General features: G+C 44.0%; 1 protein-coding gene across 1 annotated transcript in view; it reads left to right on the forward strand.

Moving 5' to 3' along the window:
* Positions 1 to 20,678, forward strand: part of LRCH1 (leucine rich repeats and calponin homology domain containing 1) — a 126,512-nt gene that overhangs the window by 92,688 nt on the left and 13,146 nt on the right. The window contains exons 16-19 of the mRNA XM_054163112.1: positions 2,880 to 2,984; positions 9,524 to 9,633; positions 12,486 to 12,623; positions 13,758 to 13,835. Of these exons, the coding sequence (XP_054019087.1) occupies positions 2,880 to 2,984; positions 9,524 to 9,633; positions 12,486 to 12,623; positions 13,758 to 13,835 (431 nt within the window). The remainder of the gene's footprint in view (positions 1 to 2,879; positions 2,985 to 9,523; positions 9,634 to 12,485; positions 12,624 to 13,757; positions 13,836 to 20,678) is intronic.

The raw sequence follows: 20,678 nt of genomic DNA on the forward strand, positions 1-20,678 counted from the left end.
GTTCAGCCTACACTCAACCACTACCCCCAGGTCCCTTTCTGCCTGGCTGCTCTCCAGTCCTTCTGACCCCATCCTGTAGCACTGCATGGGGTTGTTGTAACATGATGAAAATTTGGATAGGAGTACTGCAGCTGTGTTTTCTCTCCTTTTCCTCTAGAATAACTGTTTCTGTTTCTCTAGAATAACTCTAAAAGTAGTATTAAAATTGGTTTTGCTCACACATAAGGACAAATTACAGATAGAGGTAGTACATGACTTATGTACTGGCATGTTTCTGGATCTGACCTTGAGTAGTGAGTCCAGTTCTGGGCCCCTCAGTTTAAGAAGGATATTGAGACACTTGAACGTGTCCAGAGAAGGGCAACGAGGCTGGGGAGAGGTCTCCACCACAAGCCCCATGAGGAGAGGCTGAGGGAGCTGGGGCTGTTTAGCCTGGAGAAGAGGAGGGGGGTGGTCTCTTCTCCCAGACACCCAGCACAAGAGGACATAGTCTCAAGCTGTGCCAAAGGAAATAGGCTGGAGGTGAGGAGAAAGTTCTTCACAGAGAGAGTTGTTAGCCATTGGGATGTGCTGCCCAGAGAGGTGGTGGAGTCACCATCTCTGGACGTGTTTAGGAGGAGACTTGATGGAGTGCTTGGTGCCATGGTTTAGTTGATTAGGTGGTGTTAGGTGATAGGTTGAATGCAATGATCTTGAAGGTCTCTTCCAACCTGGTTAATTCTCTTCTCTTCTCTTCTCTTCTCTTCTCTTCTCTTCTCTTCTCTTCTCTTCTCTTCTCTTCTCTTCTCTTCTCTTCTCTTCTCTTCTCTTCTCTTCTCTTCTCTTCTCTTCTCTTCTCTTCTCTTCTCTTCTCTTCTCTTCTCTTCTCTTCTCTTCTCTTCTCTTTAGCATACACTGTGTTCTGTGGAAAAAAATGGCAGCAAGTTTGCAATGGAAATAACTAGAGCCATCTCCTCCTCAAATGTGAGGCATTTTCTCACTGTGTTTATGTTCATCTGTTTAAAATGAATGCTGTTTTCCATTTGACTTTTGGGGGTTTTTTCTCCTCCCCTCATCCTTTCATAATGATTTATGTCTCTTGGAAGGGTGAAAGGAAACAGTTCTAGACTTCTGGTGTGGTCTCCAATTTGGGGATTTTTTTGACAAACACATACAAATGGAAGTGTTGCCAGAGGATAAACCACAGTAGCTTAAACTTCTGCCTCAGCACATACTGTGGTAGTACATCCTGATGTGTGCACAGGACTGCAAGTCCTTTTATTCTTTCATTTTAAAGCTAGGGAAAAAAAAAATAGGGGAAAATTCCTATTTGCTGGCTGACATGGTGCCCAAAGAAAATGTTTTGAAAGCTAATGAAGGTGTTCTGACTTCTTGATGGTTTATTTTCAAGAGTCAGATGTTTACACAGAAGTCGAAAAGAGAGAGGATTTCAAATTTTTCTTCAGAATATTTCCTCCTGTGTTTTAAATCCAGATGGGCAGAGTCCAAGGGCATGAGATTCAACACATCCAAGTGCCAGCTTCTACACATTGGCCATAACAACCCCAGGCAGTGCTACAGGCTGGGGTCAGAGTGGCTGGAGAGCAGCCAGGCAGAGAGGGACCTGGGGGTACTGGTTGATAGTAGGCTGAACATGAGCCTGCAGTGTGCCCAGGTGGCCAAGAAGGCCAATGGCATCCTGGCCTGCATCAGGAATAGTGTGGCCAACAGGAGCAGGGAAGTCATTGTGCCCCTGGACTCAGCACTGGTTGGGCCACACCTTGAGTCCTGTGGCCAGTACTGGGCCTCTCAGTTTAGGAAGGACATTGAGACACTTGAATGTGTCCAGAGAAGGGCAACAAAGCTGGGGAGGGGTTTGGAGCACAGCCCTGTGAGGAGAGGCTGAGGGAGCTGGGGTTGCTTAGCCTGCAGAAGAGGAGGCTCAGGGGAGACCTTCTTGCTCTCTACAACTCCCTGAAGGGAGGTTGTAGCCAGCTGGGGGTTGGTCTCTTCTCCCAGGCAACCAGCACCAGAACAAGAGGACACAGTCTCAAGCTGTGCCAGGGGAAGTTTAGGCTGGAGGTGAGGAGAAAGTTCTTCCCAGAGAGAAAGATTGGCCATTGGGATATGCTGCCCAGGGAGGTGGTGGAGTCACCATCACTGGAGGTGTTTAGGAGGAGACTTGCTAGGGTGTTTGGTTGCATGGTTTATTTGATTAGATGGTGTTGGGTGATAGGTTGGACTTGATGATCTTGAAGGTCTCTTCGAACCTGGCCCTCTTTTTCTCTTCTCTTCTCTTCTCTTCTCTTCTCTTCTCTTCTCTTCTCTTCTCTTCTCTTCTCTTCTCTTCTCTTCTCTTCTCTTCTCTTCTCTTCTCTTCTCTTCTCTTCTCTTCTCTTCTCTTCTCTTCTCTTCTCTTCTCTTCTCTTCTCTTCTCTTCTCTTCTCTTCTCTTCTTTTCTTTTCTCTTTCATTCTATAATGTATGTACATCGAAATAAACAAAGCAGCAGTTTTACCTTCTGATTCCCAGTGTGAAAAGTTTTTTGTCAGGCTATCATATAAAAATCTATGGGTACATTGTTCTTAAAACTCAGTTGTAGTCTCTCAAGTTGTGTGAAATGCTCTGCTGACAGTGCTCTTCCTAAGCTTGCCAACCTGAACTGCACCTGTGCTGTATGATTTGCAAGTACTAACATATAACTTCTCGTTCTTTTTATTCTGCACCATCTCTCATTCTTTCCTCAAAAATTGTGCATTTTTGCATTAATCACCTTTGAATTGCATCTTTGTCATCGCCATACAATCCTGATGCCATATATGAAATACTGCTGCCCCCTTTGATTTGCCCTCCGGTCCTTACACCGCCGTGGTTGGACTGGCTGTCACTCCCCTCCAACAGACCCATCCCTCAGTCTTCCTCCTATCTCCTTCAACACACTTACACAGGCACAAACATGGGACAACTTTAGCTACAGTATCCCATCTGAAGGAGACAGTGACAATGGTAGGTGTTCCATAAATCATTTACTTAAGTTTATGTTTTCAGAAACCTGAATATATGGCAAATGCCCCATGTGACTGAGGACAAAAGGCAATACTCTTGAGGGGATGTTTCTAAGACTCAGTACCTCAGAGGAGGTAATTTACTGTCAAATATTTCATCTCAAGGAGTCACCATCATTGGGGGTGTTTAGGCTGAGACTTGATGGGGTGCTTGGTGCCACGGTTTAGTTGATTAGATGGTGTTGGATAGTGGGTTGGGCTTGATGATCTCAAAGGTCTTTTCCAACCTGGTTTATTCTATTCCATCAGAAATCAAAAGAAGTCTGAACAGTGGCCTTTATCCAGCATTATGTAGAAAGGCAGAGTTGCAAATAAAGTAGAAATGAGAAGTGTCTGGTGTGTATTGGGAAAAATGCAGAGGAGGCTCAGGGGAGACCTTATTGCCATCTACAACTATCTGAAGGGAGGCTGTTGCCACGTGGGGGGTTGGTCTCTTCTCCCACACAACCAGCACCAGAACAAGAGGACACAGTCTCAAGCTGCACAAGGGGAGGTTTAGGCTGGAGGTTAGGGTGAAGTTCTTCCCAGAAAGAGAGATTGGCCATTGGAATGTGCTGCCCAGGGAGGTGGTGGAGTCACCATCACTGGGAGTGTTTAGGAAGAGGCTGGATGGGGTGCTTGGTGCCATGGTTTAGTGAATGAGATGGCGTTGGGTGACAGGTTGGACTTGATGATCTCTGAGGTCTTTTTCAGCCTGGCTAATTCTGTATTCTATTCTGTAAATCAGTAAAGAGTGGCACTGTTTTCAAGTCTGACAAAACAACTTTCCCCATGATACCTGCACAAAGAACTATTTCCATTGCAGGCTTATGCACTTGCTCTGCTTTTCCAAGGGTTTATAGAAGTTGTACTCAAACAGCACACAATTTTGCTGCTATCTTTTCTGCTTTATTCATTTAGATATTTAGTATGTTTTTACAGATATTGACTGTTGATGAAAATATCCTGCCTCCCAGCTGCATTTATTGATGCAGGTGCATAACTAACTTAATTAGAAGAGGAATCCATGAAGCAACAAAGCTGAAGTCATCAGCTAAGCCAAAGTACTGATTCCTGTCCAACAGAAACTTTTAGTAAGCTGTCAAACTTATCTGTGCAGAGAGAAGGTCAGGTACCTTCTTGGATATAGAATCATAGAATCATAGAATCAGTAAGGTTGGAAAAGACCTCAGAGATCATCAAGTACAACCTAGCTCCCAAGACCTCAGGACTATTAAACCAAATCCTTCCTAATTTACTAGGAATACTCTGAAAGACAAAGCCAGTTTCCTTCTTAACTATCTCAATGCCTCCTGAAAACCATCACTATGCTCCCAAAGCCATTCAGAACCCCAGAGAACTTGCAATGTTGGGTTAAAAAAAGGACTCTGAAGTCACTCACAGCAGTTTTAAGTACATTACATTAACACATCAGCTACTGTAAGCATACCTGTTGGGATCCTGTAATAAATCTACAGCTTCTCTCAGTTGCTCTATGGTTACTGCTGCTTTGTTTTGTTTTTCTCTGGGCATTTTTGTCATAGTACATTGAGTCATGACACTAATATGCAAATTTGGCCATGTTTGGGCTGTCTGGGTCTTATGCTGCATTAGTAGTTCAATGTCAGATGGAAGAAATGAACCCCACACAATTACACTGCTTATAAGCATTTGATAGACAGATGCATTTTTACTTTAAAGTAGGATTGCTGTCCTTTCAGTTGCCCTAAATTAGAAGGGTGGTTAGATATTAGAAGGTAGTTAAGCTGCCAAAAGCATTAGATTGAAACCATGACTACAAATCTTGAATGATAAATGCTGACATTTAGTCCAGAATAGAAGCATTCTTTGTTCAGTTCATTACTTGACAGTACTCACTGTTGCCACAAAGTTCTTGATTATAAAACCATAGAAGTCAGCATATGTAAGAAATCAGCTCCATAGAGGCAATGAGTATGGAATGTAAGAATCCTGAGAATGGTAAGTTGAAAATCAGAATTTAGTTACAACTACCTGAAGGGAGGTTGTGGACAGGTGGGGGTTGGTCTCTTCTCCCAGGCAACCAGCATCAGAACAAGAGGACACAGTCTCAAGCTGCACCAGGGGAGGCTTAGGCTGGGTGTTAGGAAGAAGGTCTTCCCAGAAAGAGTGGCCATTGGAATGGGCTGCCCAGGGAGGTGTTTAGGAAGAGACTGGATGGGGCACTTAGTGCCATGGTTTAGTTGACTAGATAGTGTTGGGGGATAGGTTGGACTCAATGAGCTCAAAGGTCTTTTCCAACCTGGTTAATTCTATTCTATTCTCTCTTGAGCAACTAGATTCAGCAGACTCACAGCAGAGTGGAAAACTCATAGTAAGGATTTAAAAATATATATCCTGGTTAAACAAACCAAGCCAAGAAGTTAAGTACTTCATAGAATCCTTTGCACTTTCTGCTGCCCCAGTTTAGGCTGGCTGTTAGGAAGTTCTTCCCAGAAAGAGAGATTCGCCATCGGAATGTGCTGCCCAGGGAGGTGGTGGAGTCACCATCCCTGGAGGTGTTCAAGAGGGGATTGGACGTGGCACTTGGTGCCATGGTTTAGTTAGTCCTGAGGTGTTGGGTGCTAGGTTGGACTTTAAGATCTCTGAGGTCTTTTCCAACCTTATTGATTCTATGATTCTATGATGATATGAAGCTGACTTGATGTTTCACTGATGAATGTTCTAACAGAGGAAGCTGGTGGTATTTCCATTAGTACAGAATTCCATAGAATCAGTCAGGGTTGGAAGGGACCACAAGGATCAGCTAGTTCCAACCCCCCTGCCATGGGCAGGGACACCCCACACTAGATCAGGCTGGCCAGAGCCTCATCCAGCCTGGGCTTAAACACCTCCAGGGATGGAGCCTCAACCACCTCCCTGGACAACCCATTCCAGGGCTTCACCACTCTCATGGGGAAGAACTTCCTCCTCACCTCCAGCCTCAATCTCTCCACCTCCAGCTTCATTCCATTCCCCCTAGTCCTATCACTACCTGAGATCTTGAGAAGTCCCTCCCCAGCCTTCTTGTAGCCCCCTTCAGATACTGGAAGGCCTCTTCAGATACTGGAAGGCCTTTGATCTGCACTAATTTAGATTTGCTACTCCTCTAAATTAAATGAGAATACTGACTAGCATTTGGGACAGATAGATGTCTTCTCATTCAAATCTCAAGCCAAATGCAAAGATTAGAGTTTATTCCCTTGAGCTGTTACAAGAGAAAACTGCTTTTACAACTCTTTTGTTTGTTTCCTTTTTCTTTAATCCTAACTGTTGCTTTTCTTTCTAGTGTTTATCTGGACCTAAGTTTGTTATCTAGGGTATATCCTCCTATTATAGGGAGCAAAATGGACCAGAGACCATTCTCTGGCACTGAGGTTAGTTGCTACAACAGGATTCAAATCCATATCCAAGCACTTTTTCCTAAACAGGATGGCTGCATTGGAGATGCCTTTGGGGAATGTTGTTTGCATATGCTATTCTAGGAGCTATACCTAGACATCGTGTGGAAGGGAGGTGGCTTTGTGGCAAGCAAAACAGTATTGATGTGTGCAGGCCAGTACTGAGGATCCCATACACCAGCCTTGAGTAGCTTCCTCCCCTAGATGTAGCCTTTGATGGGGAAATGCCATGCATCAATGTAGGGTCTTAATGCTTTGTATCATCTTTAATGAAACTGTTCCCGAGCTCTGTAATAGGGAATCATAGAATCAATAAGGTTGGAAGAGACCTCAGAGATCATCAAGTCCATCCTGCCACCCAAGGCTAAATCCTGAATTTCTAGCATATTTTTGAGTCTGGGAACAGGCAAATCTCCCAAGAGCAATGTCCATACCATTATGGACACTTGCTTTTAGCAAATTACTATATGATAACTTCACTGTTACTTAAATCTGGAATAAGTCAGTCAAAGAGAAACCTAACTCTTAAGTTTAAGCCTGGATTCATGTCAGCTTGTCATTAGTCTACCTTTCTTTTTTGTCTATTATTTGTAGAGTCAGCTTAAACCATTTAGTTGTTTACCTAAAGGATAATGTTGTCAAACTCAGGACACTGAAATTCTTTGAGGTGGCAACCTGTGACAGAACAGGAGGACACAGTCTCAAGCTGTGCCAGGGGAGGTTTAGGCTGGATGTTAGGAAGAATTTCTTCACAGGAAGAGAGATTGGCCATTGGAATGTGCTGCCCAGGCTGGTGGTGGAGTCATTACCTCTGGAAGTGATGGATGGGGCACTTGTTGCCTGGTTCAGTTGATTAGATGGTGTTGGGTGATAGGTTGGACTTGATGATCTCAAAGGTCTTTTCCAACCTGGTTAAGTCTCGTCTCGTCTCGTCTCTTCTCTTCTCTTCTCTTCTCTTCTCTTCTCTTCTCTTCTCTTCTCTTCTCTTCTCTTCTCTTCTCTTCTCTTCTCTTCTCTTCTCTTCTCTTCTCTTCTCTTCTCTTCTCTTCTCTTCTCTTCTCTTCTCTTCTCTTCTCTTCTCTTCTCTTCTCTTCTCTTCTCTTCTCTTCTCTTCTCTTCTCTTCTCTTCTCTTCTCCTATTCTCTTCTCTTCTCCTATTCTCTTCTACTCTACTTCTATTCTATTCTATTCTATTCTATTCTATTCTATTCTATTCTATTCTATTCTATTCTATTCTAATAGTGCATCTATGTGCATAGTAACTCAGTATGAAAACTTGTACAAGGAAGTTTGTTCTTGGCTGGCCATGGTTTAGTTGTCAGGAGGTGTTAGGTATTAGGTAATAGGTTGGACTTGATGATCTCTGAGGTCTTTTCCAACCTTATTGATTCTATGATTCTATGCTGAATGCATATTGCTGTGTTAACTATTGTCCATTCAACTTGTTGGGACTTGCACAAAATACTTTGTGAAAAGCTGGTGGAACAAGCATTACATAGTAACTCTGACCGTGGGTTCAGAAAGCAGTAACTCATCCTTGTGAAAACTGAGAAATAGATCTTCAGGTGTGTGTGTGAGTTGTGGGCTCCCCTTGGTGGCAAGCGTGAGTAATGCAGAGTGGCAAGGAGCACTCAGGACTGCCCAAACCTTCTATGTTAGAGTATTTTCCTTTAAAATCAGCATGTAACCAAAGCTTTGGTAACTAATGCTCTTGAGGTTGTGTTGTTTCATCTATTTATTTTTTTTATGTAGAAACTTTTAATTGTATCACACACAGTATCACAGTATCACCAAGGTTGGAAGAGATCTCAAAGATCATCAAGTCCAACTTGTCACTACAGACCTCATGACTAGACCATGGTGACAAGTGCCACATCCAATCCCCTCTTGAACCCCTCCAAGGACGGTGACTCCACCACCTCCCTGGGCAGCACATTCCAATGGCCAATCTCTCTTACTGGGAAGAACTTTCTCCTCACCTCCAGCCTAAACTTCCCCTGGCACAGCTTGAGACTGTGTCGTCCTGTTCTCGTGCTGGTTGCCTGAGAGAAGAGACCAACTCCCTCCTGGCTACAACCTCCCTTCAGGTAGTTGTAGAGAGCAATGAGGTCTCCTCTGAGCCTCCTCTTCTCCAGGCTAAGCAACCCCAGCTCCCTCAGCCTCTCCTCACAGGGTTTGTGCTCCAGACCTCTCACCAGCCTCAATGCCCTTCTCTGGACACATTCAAGTGTCTCAACATCTTTCCTAAATCCAGGCTGGATGTTAGGAAGAATTTCTTCCCAGAAAGAGAGATTGGCCATTGGAATGTGCTGCCCAGGGAGGTGGTGGAGTCACCATCCCTGGAGGTGTTCAAAAAGGGATCGGACGTGGCACTTGAAGCCATGGTTTAGTTAGTCCTGAGGTGTTGGGTGCTGGGTTGGACTTGATGATCTCTGAAGTCTTTTCCAACCTTATTGATTCTATGATTCAAACAACTATGTATGGTCAAAGCAATACAGTCTCCAAGACTGGTGAGAGAAAGCACTGCAAAGGGTTTGTGCACCGCTACTTTTGCTCTGCAGCTTTCTGATGTAGGCGGACTTACTGAATGGCTAAGTTTGCCTGCATTAATCTTTGCTTGGTGGGTGAGGGCTTTTTTGGTATAACTTGCTCTAGTTTGTCCTGTGTAGGAAGATACTCATCACAGATTCTTATGCAATTCAACATCTTGGAGGAGGGGTTTCTGCTTAAAAGAATAAGAGCTGTTTCCTGCCAAGTTAGGTACAAATGTTTGTACAGTTCAAAATCTGTATTGAGAACGGTGGTGGTGCTTAATCATCTAACAAAACTTGCCTGTTAAGGTTAGGACTTAGCTGAAAAAGTGGCTCTCTGCATTGATATCCCAGGATGCCATTTGGAGCAATATTAAAAGAATTGCCATTTATGCTTGTAATCCAGGATCACATTTTTCTCTCTTCCTGAGGGCAAAGGAATTGTTAAGGTTTTTGCTGGAGGCAATGCCTAAGGAATTTGCTTCATTTAGGAATGAATAAGTCAAGGTGTTAATTCTTAAACTAAAATGTGTCTTCTTTTAAAATCATAGTGTTCTTAAGACCACAAAGGAATCTGGAATCAATAGACCCACAATTTACAATTCGAAGGAAAATGGAGCAGATGAGAGAAGAGAGAGAGCTCGTGGAGCAGCTGCGTGAGGTATTGTGATGGTTTAACTCACCCACATTAACAAAAACTGGGCTGAACTCACTCAGGGAAGCAAATGAAAAGCTGCATTATACCAGCAATACTGCACTCTGCAATGGCATGCAATGAATATGCACAAATATATACAGGATTTACAATATTATACAGGTATCTACGAAGAGGAAACAGCACGGAAATCCTCCTTGTCCAGGAGGACACTGCCTGGCTTCTCCCCACCCCAACCTCTCCCTCCCCCTTTTGCTCTGGTTAATGAGAAGAAAAGAGAAAAGGAGAAATGTTGGAGAGGACTGTTAGCTGAAAGGCATTGTTGGGAAGCCAGTATTGCTTATCTCAAAGTTAGCTGATAAGGGTCATCCAGCGAAGCAGCCAGCATGCCAGACAGGCAGAAGAAAGAGAAAAGAATGAGTGTGGAATGTGAGATTCATTAGAAAATGCATCCCACACATCTGACCAATGAAATTCAGTTAGAATCATCTCTTGTTTTCCTTTTTACACCCAACTGTGGATTTGTTTGTACTTCTTCACTCTCCTGCTCGAAAACTGCAGCTATCTTTTTAAAGGCATAGCCTAAAACTCTCACAGGTACCTGAGCATTGGGAGAATTGATTTGTTCTGATGGGATCTACTTCTTAATTGTTCTTTAGATTTTCTTTCTTTTCTTTAGAATCTTAAAAAAGCTTAGAAGAGTCCACATCACTTCTGCAAATGACACTGATGAGACTGTTCCCAGAGTGCTTTATCACAATCAGATGTCTGTTCATCAGGAAAGGTTTTGTGAAAAGGGGAAGTAATAATGGGAGTTACCTGAACAATGAACAGCTAAACAGCATGCCTTGCACTGCTGGAATTCACAATGTAGGTAATTTCATCAGAAAGGATGAAGTGATCACTTTGGGGACAGGGAAGTCTAGAAACTATTTCTTAACAGCTGGAGAAGTCTTGAGTCTAGCAAGGAAAAGACATAATGAACTTCATTTGTTTACACTGAAGTTAGAAACTTCTTTGGTTTTTAAGGGAGATAACTAATACTTGAACCAACTTGGGCAGAGTCCAAGGGCACGAGATTTAACACATCTAAATGCTGGGTTCTACACATTAGCCACAACAACCCCAGGCAGTGCTGCAAGCTGGGGTCAGAGTGGCTGGAGAGCGGCCAGGCAGAGAGGGACCTGGGGGTACTGGTTGGTAGTAGGCTGAACATGAGCCAGCAGTGTACCCAGGGGGCCAAGAAGGCCAATGGCATCCTGGCCTGCATCAGGAATAGTGTGGCCAGCAGGAGCAGGGAAGCCATTATGTCCCTGGACTCAGCACTGGTTAGGCCACACCTTGAGTCCTGTGTCCAGTTCTGGGCCCCTCAGGTTAGGAAAGATGTTGAGTTGCTGGAAAGTGTCCAGAGAAGGGCAACAAAGCTGGGGAGGGGTTTGAAGCACAGCCCTGTGAGGAGAGGCTGAGGGAGCTGGGGTTGCTTAGCCTGGAGAAGAGGAGGCTCAGGGGAGACCTTCTTGCTGTGTACAACTCCCTGAAGGGAGGTTGTAGCCAGGTGGGGGTTGGTCTCTTCTCCCAGGCAATTAGCACCAGAAGAAGAGGACACAGTCTCAAGCTGCACCAGGGGAGGTTTAGGCTGGATGTTAGGAAGAAGTTCTTCATAGCAAGAGTGATTGGCCATTGGAATGTGCTGCCCAGGGAGGTGGTGGAGTCACCATCACTGGAGGTGTTTAGGAAGAGACTGGATGAGGCACTTGGTGCCATGGTTTAGTTGATCAGATGGTGTTGGGTGATAGGTTGGACTTGATGATCTTTGAGGTCTCTTCCAACCTGGTTAATTCTATTCTATTCTATTCTATTCTATTCTATTCTATTCTATTCTATTCTATTCTATTCTATTCTACTCTACTCTACTCTACTCTACTCTACTCTACTCTACTCTACTCTACTCTATTCAATTCTATTCTATATAACTGTATTCAGCTGCCTGAAGGGTAGTAATAAAGAAGATAAATCCAGGCTTTTCAAAGATGCATAGTAAAAGAATGAAAGATAGTGGCACAACCTTCAGAGAAAGACCTTTTGAGTAGCCATAAGGAGAAAATTCTTTGCATTAAGGCTGTGAAAGACTCAACAAAATTGCTTGGACATGTTGCAGAATCTTCTTCCTTACAGATGTAAACTAATCAAGGCTCTGATCTCACTTCAGATTTGTTAGACCAGGTGACTTTCAGAAATCCCTTCTAACCATTTTATCTAGAGAGCATAACTACCTATCATCTACAACACCTAGCATAGATTGAGGTGATGTATTAGTAGAGATTAATGACATTAAGGAGGCTCAACTAGGAATAGGAAATGCCTGTTCTAAGATAATGGAAGTAATTATCTCTGAGAGTTAATAGGAGAGTTATCTGTAAGTATGGAATACTTAGACAGCCAAAGAAAACATGGAATATTTTTGAGGTTGGAGCACAGTGTGAGAAACTCATCAGGTGTCACAATCTCATCCTAGATGGTTTTATCCCTGTAACACTCTCAAATACACTCAAAGTCCAAAAGAGGAAATTCCACTTAAATATAAGGGGAAAAATGTCTTTACTTTTAGGGTAACAGAGCACTGGAACAGACTGCCCAAGGACTCTGTTGTGACATCTTCTCTGGAGACATTCAGAACTTGCCTGGACATGTTCCTGTACAACCTATTCTAGACAAACCTGCATTGGCAGGGAGGGTTGGTCTAGATGGATCCCTAGAGATCCCTTCCAACCTTTACCCTTCTCTAATTCTGTGATTTCTGTTTTTAACCCCCTCAATCCATTTCTGTAGTAAAATGTGCATGTGTTTTTCCTTTGCAGAACATTGAAACAAGACTAAAGATTTGTTTACCTGAAGACTTGGGCTCTGCTCTGATGGATGGTGTAGTTCTGTGCCATTTAGTGAATCACGTTCGCCCTCGGTCTGTAGGAAGCATTCATGTACCTTCACCAGCAGTAGTAAGTCAGCTGTTGTCTTGTTCTGTTGGGCTGCTAGGAATGTTCCAAAAATTACAGGTTTATTGCCAAATGGTATTTGGTGGCATGAAACAGATTGCCCTTCAGTGCATGTTGGTTGCTGTTCAGGACATTTACATTATTACCAATCCCAGTGTTTGCAGTGTACAATCACATACATAAGCACACACATCTATAAGTGAGTAAAATTATCCTACCTCTCTCTGATCTAGCAACAATTCAGATGGTTTGGTTTCTTTTTCCATAATGGCCTTTTTCTTCAGCATAGTATGAAGTTCTATGGTTACCAGATTTTAGTCTGAGACCCTTTTAAAAAGGCTCAGGGGAGACCTTCTTGCTGTCTACAACTACCTGAAATGGAGGTTGTAGCCAGGAGGGAGTTGGTCTCTTCTCCCAGGCAAGCAGCACCAGAACAAGAGGACACAGTCTCAAGCTGCAGCAGGGGAGGTTTAGGCTGGATGTTAGGAAGAAGTTCTTCACAGAAAGACTGGCCATTGGAATGTGCTGCCCAGGGAGGTGGTGGAGTCACCATCCCTGGAGGTGTTTAGGAAGAGACTGGATGGGGTGCTTGGTGCCATGGTTTAGTTGATTAGATGGTGTTGGATGAGGACAAGAGGACACAGCCTCAAGCTGCACCAGGGGAAGTTTAGGCTTGAGCTGAGGAGAAAGTTCTTCATAGCAAGAGTGGCCATTGGAATGTGCTGCCCAGGGAGGTGGTGGAGTCACCACCACTGGAGATGTTAAAAAAATAGCATAGCACAGCACAGCACAGCACAGCACAGCACAGCATAGCATAGCATGGCATAGCATAGAATAGAATAGAATTAACCAGGTTGGAAAAGACCTTCAAGATCATCGAGTCCCAAGCTATCACCCAACACCATCTAATCAATTAAACTATGGCGCCAAGTGCCCCATCCAGTCTCTTCTTACACACCTCCAGTGATGGACTTGAAGCCATGGTTTAGTTAGTCCTGAGGTGCTGGGTGCTAGGTTGGACTTGATGATCCCTGAGGTCTTTTCCAACCTTATTGAGTCTATGGTTCTACATGCTGACTTTAATGAATGCTTTTGACTTCTTTTGCCATAAACCATTTTTTTCTCTTGTTTCTACAGCCTAAACTTAGCATGGCCAAATGCAGGAGAAACGTGGAAAACTTTCTGGATGCATGTAGAAAACTGGGGATACCAGAGGTAATTAAGTCTGTCCTTTCTAGGTGATTAAAAACGCCAAAGGCACAAATTGCTTCAGGGCTGATAACTTTATGAGCTATAGTTTTGCAGCAATAAGGACATGTAATGAAAAGGTAGATCTAAACAATGTGGTTTGATACTACTTTAGTTGATTTAAGTGGTTCATGTCACAGCACTTAAAAATGGCATCTTTTGTCTTAAGCTAGTGATTCAGTGTTATCCCCAATGCATCTTCTTATCTTTGCCATGCAAAACAGATAAGGGATGTGGTAATTAAATAGTGTGTGAAATGTGGTTGGGCTAATTTTTGGCTGATCTTTACATTATGCAATATAACTGTGTTTTACCTCCTGCTTTCAGGATGCTGACTGCATTCTTTTTAATCACTGGTTATCCTTTGTATAAGTACTCAGCTCTATGCATTGTGAACGTGACTAATAACCCCTGATCTTTTGTACTGAAACACTTCCACAGTGGGGGGAAAAAAAAAACACCTTTAAGTAATGGAAAATACATTATGGGTAAGGTTCTATAATGTAGATGTGCTTCAGAAGTTTGAAGTAAAGCAAGTGAGATGCTTGTAAGAATGGCAGCTTTCATCATGTAATTTAGTCTTACATCAATAAGGGTGAATACCTTCATGGCTAAAGTAATGAATTTGAGTAGCTGCACTGGGACTATTTCAAAGACTCAAAGGTACCAGTTCAGACAAAGTTCATTTCAAATACATGACCCTCAAAAGAAGGTAGAGGACAACAGGAGGACTTTTCAATCTGAAAGCATGAAAATTACATGATGTGTTTTCACCCTTGCCTACCTGTGTCAGCGGGATGAAGAGCGAGTTCTTTTCAGTCTGCGCTTCAAGACTGGTGAAACAAAAGAGGATTTTGTGTCTGTTTCCCACACCATTCCCTTGGGAAGCAGATGGTGCTGCAAAGATTTCACACTGGGAAAGAATTCCAGTTTGAGTTCTTAATGTTTTATGGGTGTTTTAGCACTGGATTTGGAGGACAGCAAAAGCAACAGGCAATTTTATGGGGTTTTTTGTGTGATAGGAATTCTGAAGGGGGAGACTTTCTCTTTTTACAGCTCCAGGGAAGGATTCATCATACCTTTGAGACCTCAGTGCAGTGGGCTAGGTTCTAAGTTGCAGTGGTTAATTTAGTTCTTCTGTAACCTATTCTGGAGAATGATTTCATGTTCATGTTAAAATCTTAATTCCAAAGGAGTTCAGAATCTCAGTGCTGTGGACTTTAGGAACTATAGTTTTTCAGCAGTGAGGACATATAATGAAAAAGGCAGAAGCAAAGAATGTGGTTTGATGCTACTTGAGTTGATTCAAGTGGTTCATGTCGCAGCACAGAGCTTGTAAGCTGCTCCAAAATGCATTAGACATCGGATGTCTCATACCTTATTCAGTGAATTAGTATTCAAGTAATTGTTTGTCTTTCTCTGGATATGTCTTGTTGGGAATGAAAAGACCAAGAGCTGTTTTCATTGTTGTCAAGGGACCTTTCAGAAACTGAAATGGAACAGAAGTATCCACAAAAATCCACGTTACAGATGCATAAACCAAACATCTGCTCCATGTTTATTTTGTCTTTCTCTAAGTAAACCTTCTGGAAAAATGCTTCTTTGTTTTCAGGGAATAGATATTTCTATAGATTTATGACCCCTCTTCTTTAATCCTTTACTTGAAATGAGTGTGATTTTTGGTTTTTTGAGGGTTTCTTTTATTTTGTTAAAGTGTATTTGGTGCAGAGTTGCAGAGAGTCTTAACCTATCTGATTTATACACTAACCAGTCAATGAATCTAAATAACTATTCACTTCATTTGGGGGAGGGGGGGGGAACCCATTTACTTAACCATTAAATAAGTGTCTTGCAACTGTAAATTTATGATAGCTCTAAACTACACTGAGCATGTTCTTTTTGGTCATCTGTTGGCAATTTGCAATGTGTATGCTTGCTATATACTGTGGAAATCTACCGCGCTGTGCAACTAGCAGGTAGCTGATAGAACTTCACTCTGTGTTGGAGGGACAAGTATTCATAGTATCATAGTATCAGTCAGGGTTGGAAGGGACCACAAGGACCATCTAGTTCCAACCCCCCTGCCATGGGCAGGGACACCCCACACTACATCAGGCTGCCCAGAGCCTCTTCCAGCCTGGGCTTAAACACCTCCAGGGATGGGGCCCCAACCACCTCCCTGGACAACCCATTCCAGGGCTTCACCACTCTCCTGGGGAAGAACTTCCTCCTCACATCCAGCCTCAATCTCCCCACCTCCAGCTTCATTCCATTCCCCCTAGTCCTATCACTACCTGACAGCCTGAGAAGTCCCTTCCCATCCTTCTTGGAGGCCCCCTTCAGGTACTGGAAGGCCACAATGAGGTCACCTGGGAGCCTTCTCTTCTCCAGACTGAACAGCCCCAACTCCTTCAGTCTGTCCTCACAGGAGAGCTGCTCCAGCCCTCTGCTCATCCTCCTGGCCCTTCTCTGGACACCTTCCAGCACCTCCAGATCCCTCTTGGAATAGGGGCTCCAGAACTGGAAGCAGTACTCCAGGTGGGGTCTCAGCAGAGCTGAGTAGAGGGGGAGACTCCCCTCCCTTGCCCTGCTGGCCACACTTCTCTTGCTGCAGCCCAGGATCTGATTGGCTTTCCGGGCTGCAAGTGCACACTGAGAGCTCCTGGTGAGCTTCTCCTCCCCCAGCACCCCCAAGGCTCTCTCCTCAGGGCTGCTTTCCAGCCACTCACTGCCCAGCCTGGATTTGTGCCTGGGATTGCCTCCACCCAGCTGCAGGACCCTGCACTTGATCTAGTTGAACCTCCTGAGGTTGGCTTGTGCCCACCTCTCCAGCCTGTCCAGGTCCCTCTGGATGGCCTCCCTTCCCTCCAGCCTGTCTGCTGCCCCACACAGCTTGGTGTCCTCAGCAAACTTGCTGAGGGTGCACTCAATGCCACTGTCCATGGCACCCACAAAGATGTTGGAATACATAAGTTGTATGATATGGCAGTCAACTGTCAAGGTTTTTAAAGAGCTATGGATGATGTGTTGAATGCTGTTTCAGGTTGATGAGTTGCACATTGCTTAGCTATCTCTGGCCAAGCCAATTAAAGGAACTCAATGAATTACTTCCTTTTTTGAAAACATCTTATGGGAAAAGGATAGGTTCTGCTTATGGATCCCAATGCCTATAATTATTGTTTTATTATGGGATACTTTTGTCCATGTTTAGTTCTTGACATCAACTTGAAATTCTGCTGCACAGTTGTTTTGGTTTTTAGGTTTGGTTTGGGTTGGGTTTTATTGGGTTTTTGTTGATTTTTTAAAGGATTTATATTGTTGCATCTCCTGCTGATTTGCATTCATATGTTTATAGAATGGAGTGAAGTACATTCTAGATCCTGAACTCTACAGGTTTAGAATGGAGTGGAGTGGAGTGGAGTGGAGTGGAGTGGAGTGGAGTGGAGTGGAGTGGAGTGGAGTGGAGTGGAGTGGAGTGGAGTGGAATGGAATGGAATGGAATGGAATGGAATGGAATGGAATGGAATGGAATAGAATAGAATAGAATAGAATAGAATAGAATAGAATAGAATAGAATAGAATAGACCAGACCAGGTTGGAACAGACCTTCAAAATCATCACATCCAACCTATCATCCAACACCATCTAAACAACTAAATCATGCAACCAAGTACCCCATCAAGTCTCCTCCTAAACACCTCCAATGATGGTGACATAGGATAGGGTAGGATAGGGTAGGATAGGATAGGATAGAATAGAATAGAATGGAATGGAATGGAATGGAATGGAATGGAATGGAATGGAATAGAATAGAATAGAATAGAATGGAATAGAATAGAATAGACCAAACCAAGCCTCACCTGGCTACAACCTCCCTTTAGGGAGTTGTAGACAGCAAGAAGGTCTCCCCTGAGCCTCCATCCCTCCAGGCTAAGCAACCCCAGCTCCCTCAGCCTCTCCTCATAGGGCTGTGCTCCAAACCCCTCCCCAGCTTTGTTGCCCTTCTCTCGACACCTTCCAGCAACTCAACATCTTTCCTAAACTGAGGGACCCAGAACTGGACACAGGACTCAAGGTGTGGCCTAACCAGTGCTGAGTCCAGGGGCACAATGACTTCCCTGCTCCTGCTGGCCACACTATTTCCGATACAGGCTAGGATGCCACTGGCCTTCTTGGTCACCTGGGCACACTGCTGGCACACCGCTGGACACGATGATCTTGAAGGTCTCTTCCAACCTGGTCTATTCTATTCTATTCTATTCTGTTCTGTTCTATTCTATTCTATTCTATTCTATTCTATTCTATTCTATTCTATTCTATTCTATTCTATCTCATCCCAGAAATACTCAAAACTGATCATGAGAGTGTGAAATATTGCAATGACTGTGTGTGTATAGCTGTGGAAATCTTGTGGATTCAACTGTCCTGTCATAACATTAGTAAAGTATATATAATCAAATGGATATAAGCATACATGTAGAGAGACAATACTATTCATATATGTTTCTTCAGCTTGTCAGTTCTAACATTGGCATCAGTGTTCAGGCTGGTAGCCAAGGAGTAGAATTTCCCATTGTGATTTGCAATTCATTAACTTATTGAAGCTTTGGCTTTCATCCTTGCTAGCTGTAAGCTTGGTAATCCATATTGCAAAGCATGTTTTTTTCTTCTCTTGTTTCAGTAATACTCAAACCCCCCCCCCCCAAAAAGTAACTGCTTGGTAGAGGGTTGAATGATGCCTAACTGCAGGTGAGATTTGGCCCAAAAGAAAGCTGTGAATGCAATATTTTTGTTTGAAAGGCAAACTTTACAAGTTTTGCTCAGCGTTTCTTCTCAGTGATCAATCAATATAGCATGTCAGAAGCAGGGCCTTCTGAGCATTTGTCAGAATAGAAACTGAACAAAGGCTTTTTACTGTGTGCCAAAATGCTGTTGTCTTGCACAATAGAGAATAGAGAATTAGCTTGGAAAAGACCTTCGAGATCACCAAGTCCAAGCTATCACCCTGCACATTGGCCACTACAACCCCATGCAGTGCTACAGGCTGGGGTCAGGGTGGCTGGAGAGTGGCCAGGCAGAAAAGGCCCTGGGGGGTACTGGTTGACAGTAGGCCCAGTAGGCTACTGGTAATTACTTATGGACTAATTGAGTTATTAACTGTTGAGCCAGCAGTGTGCCCAGTTGGCCAAGAAGGCCAATGGCATCCTGGCCTGCATCAGGAACAGTGTGGCCAGCAGGAGCAGGGAAGTCATTGTGCCCCTGGACTCAGCACTGGTTAGGCCACACCTGGAGTCCTGTGTCCAGTTCTGGGCCCCTCGGTTTAGGAAAGATGTTGAGGTGCTGGAAGGTGTCCAGAGAAGGGCAAGAAAGCTGGGGAGGGGTTTGGAGCACAGCCCTGTGAGGAGAGGCTGAGGGAGCTGGGGTTGCTTAGCCTGGAGAAGAGAACACCCAAGGGTGACCTTCTTGCTGTCTACAACTACCTGAAAGGAGGTTGTAGCCAGCTGGGGGTTGGTCTCTTCTCCCAGGCAGGCAGCACCAGAACAAGAGGACACAGTCTCAAGCTGTGCCAGTGGAGGTTTAGGCTGGATGTTAGGAAGAAAGTCTTCCCAGCAAGAGAGATTGGCCATTGGAATGTGCTGCCCAGGGAGGTGGTGGAGTCACCATCACTGGAGGTGTTTAGGAAGAGACTGGGTGGGGTGCCTGTTGCCATGGTTTAGTTGATTAGATGGTGTTGGATGCTAGGTTGGCCTGGATGATCTTGAAGGTCTTTTCCAACCTGGTTAATTCTATTCTATTCTATTCTATTTATTTAACTCCTGCCCCCAGCTTGGTGTCATCTGCAAATTTATTGATGATGGACTCAATCCCCTTGTCCAGATCATCAATAAAGATGTTAAAGAGCATGGGGCCCAGCACTGATCCTGGGGGGACACCACTGGTGCCTGGCTGCCAGCTGGCTGTGGCACCATTCACCACCACTCTCTGGGCTCAGCCTCCAGCCAGTTCCTAACCCAGCTCAGAGAGCTGCTGTGCAAGCCAGGGGCTGACAGCTTGGCCAGGAGTTTGCTGTGGGGGACGGTGTCAAAGGCCTTGCTGAATTCCAGGCAGACTACATCCACAGCCTGCCCCACATCCATCTTTTTGCAAGGAAGCCAATTAATTTTATGATCTGCAAGTTTCACTAATGTAATAATCTTAACAATATAGCCACTTCAGCATGTTTTGGCCCTCTCTAGGGCCTCTTCAGAGAAATTACATAGAGCTGATGAAGAAAACAAAGAGGAAGGGGACTTTTCCCACATCCACAGACACACCTTGTCAATCTTCATGTATCTTGGTGGGGGGTAAAAAAATTGTAAGCTGTGTTTAATGCTGGAATGGTAATTTGTGTGGATAAAGGGTAGTGATAAAGTTTTTGCAGCAGGTTTATTGAGCTTATGTGTTCCAGCACGTGAGTAGCAGTGCAGCAGAATTTCTTGGATGGCAGGGAGAGACTTCTGCCATGTCTCCCTCAGATTTTCAGTCAGCTACTTGGCCTACACATACAGAACAGAAAGGAGTGTGATGGCAAGAAATGGCTTTTCAGCTTTCATGTTATCATATGGAAATTCAGGTTACAAAAGGCTCCTTGCTCAGACTGATTCCTGTTGCTGCATCTCAGCTCCTCCTCTAAAAACTGGATGCACTCTGTTGCAACCTCAGACAGAATCATCCTGAAAGGCAGTATGACTTTTATTACTGTAAGGATTGCTAATTAAGTAAAGCAGGGGGGAAAGAATTTTAAAAGGGAGGCTTTTGTATGTTAAATCT

Source organism: Dryobates pubescens, chromosome 7 (assembly GCF_014839835.1).
Source record: "Dryobates pubescens isolate bDryPub1 chromosome 7, bDryPub1.pri, whole genome shotgun sequence".
NCBI lineage: Eukaryota > Metazoa > Chordata > Aves > Piciformes > Picidae > Dryobates > Dryobates pubescens.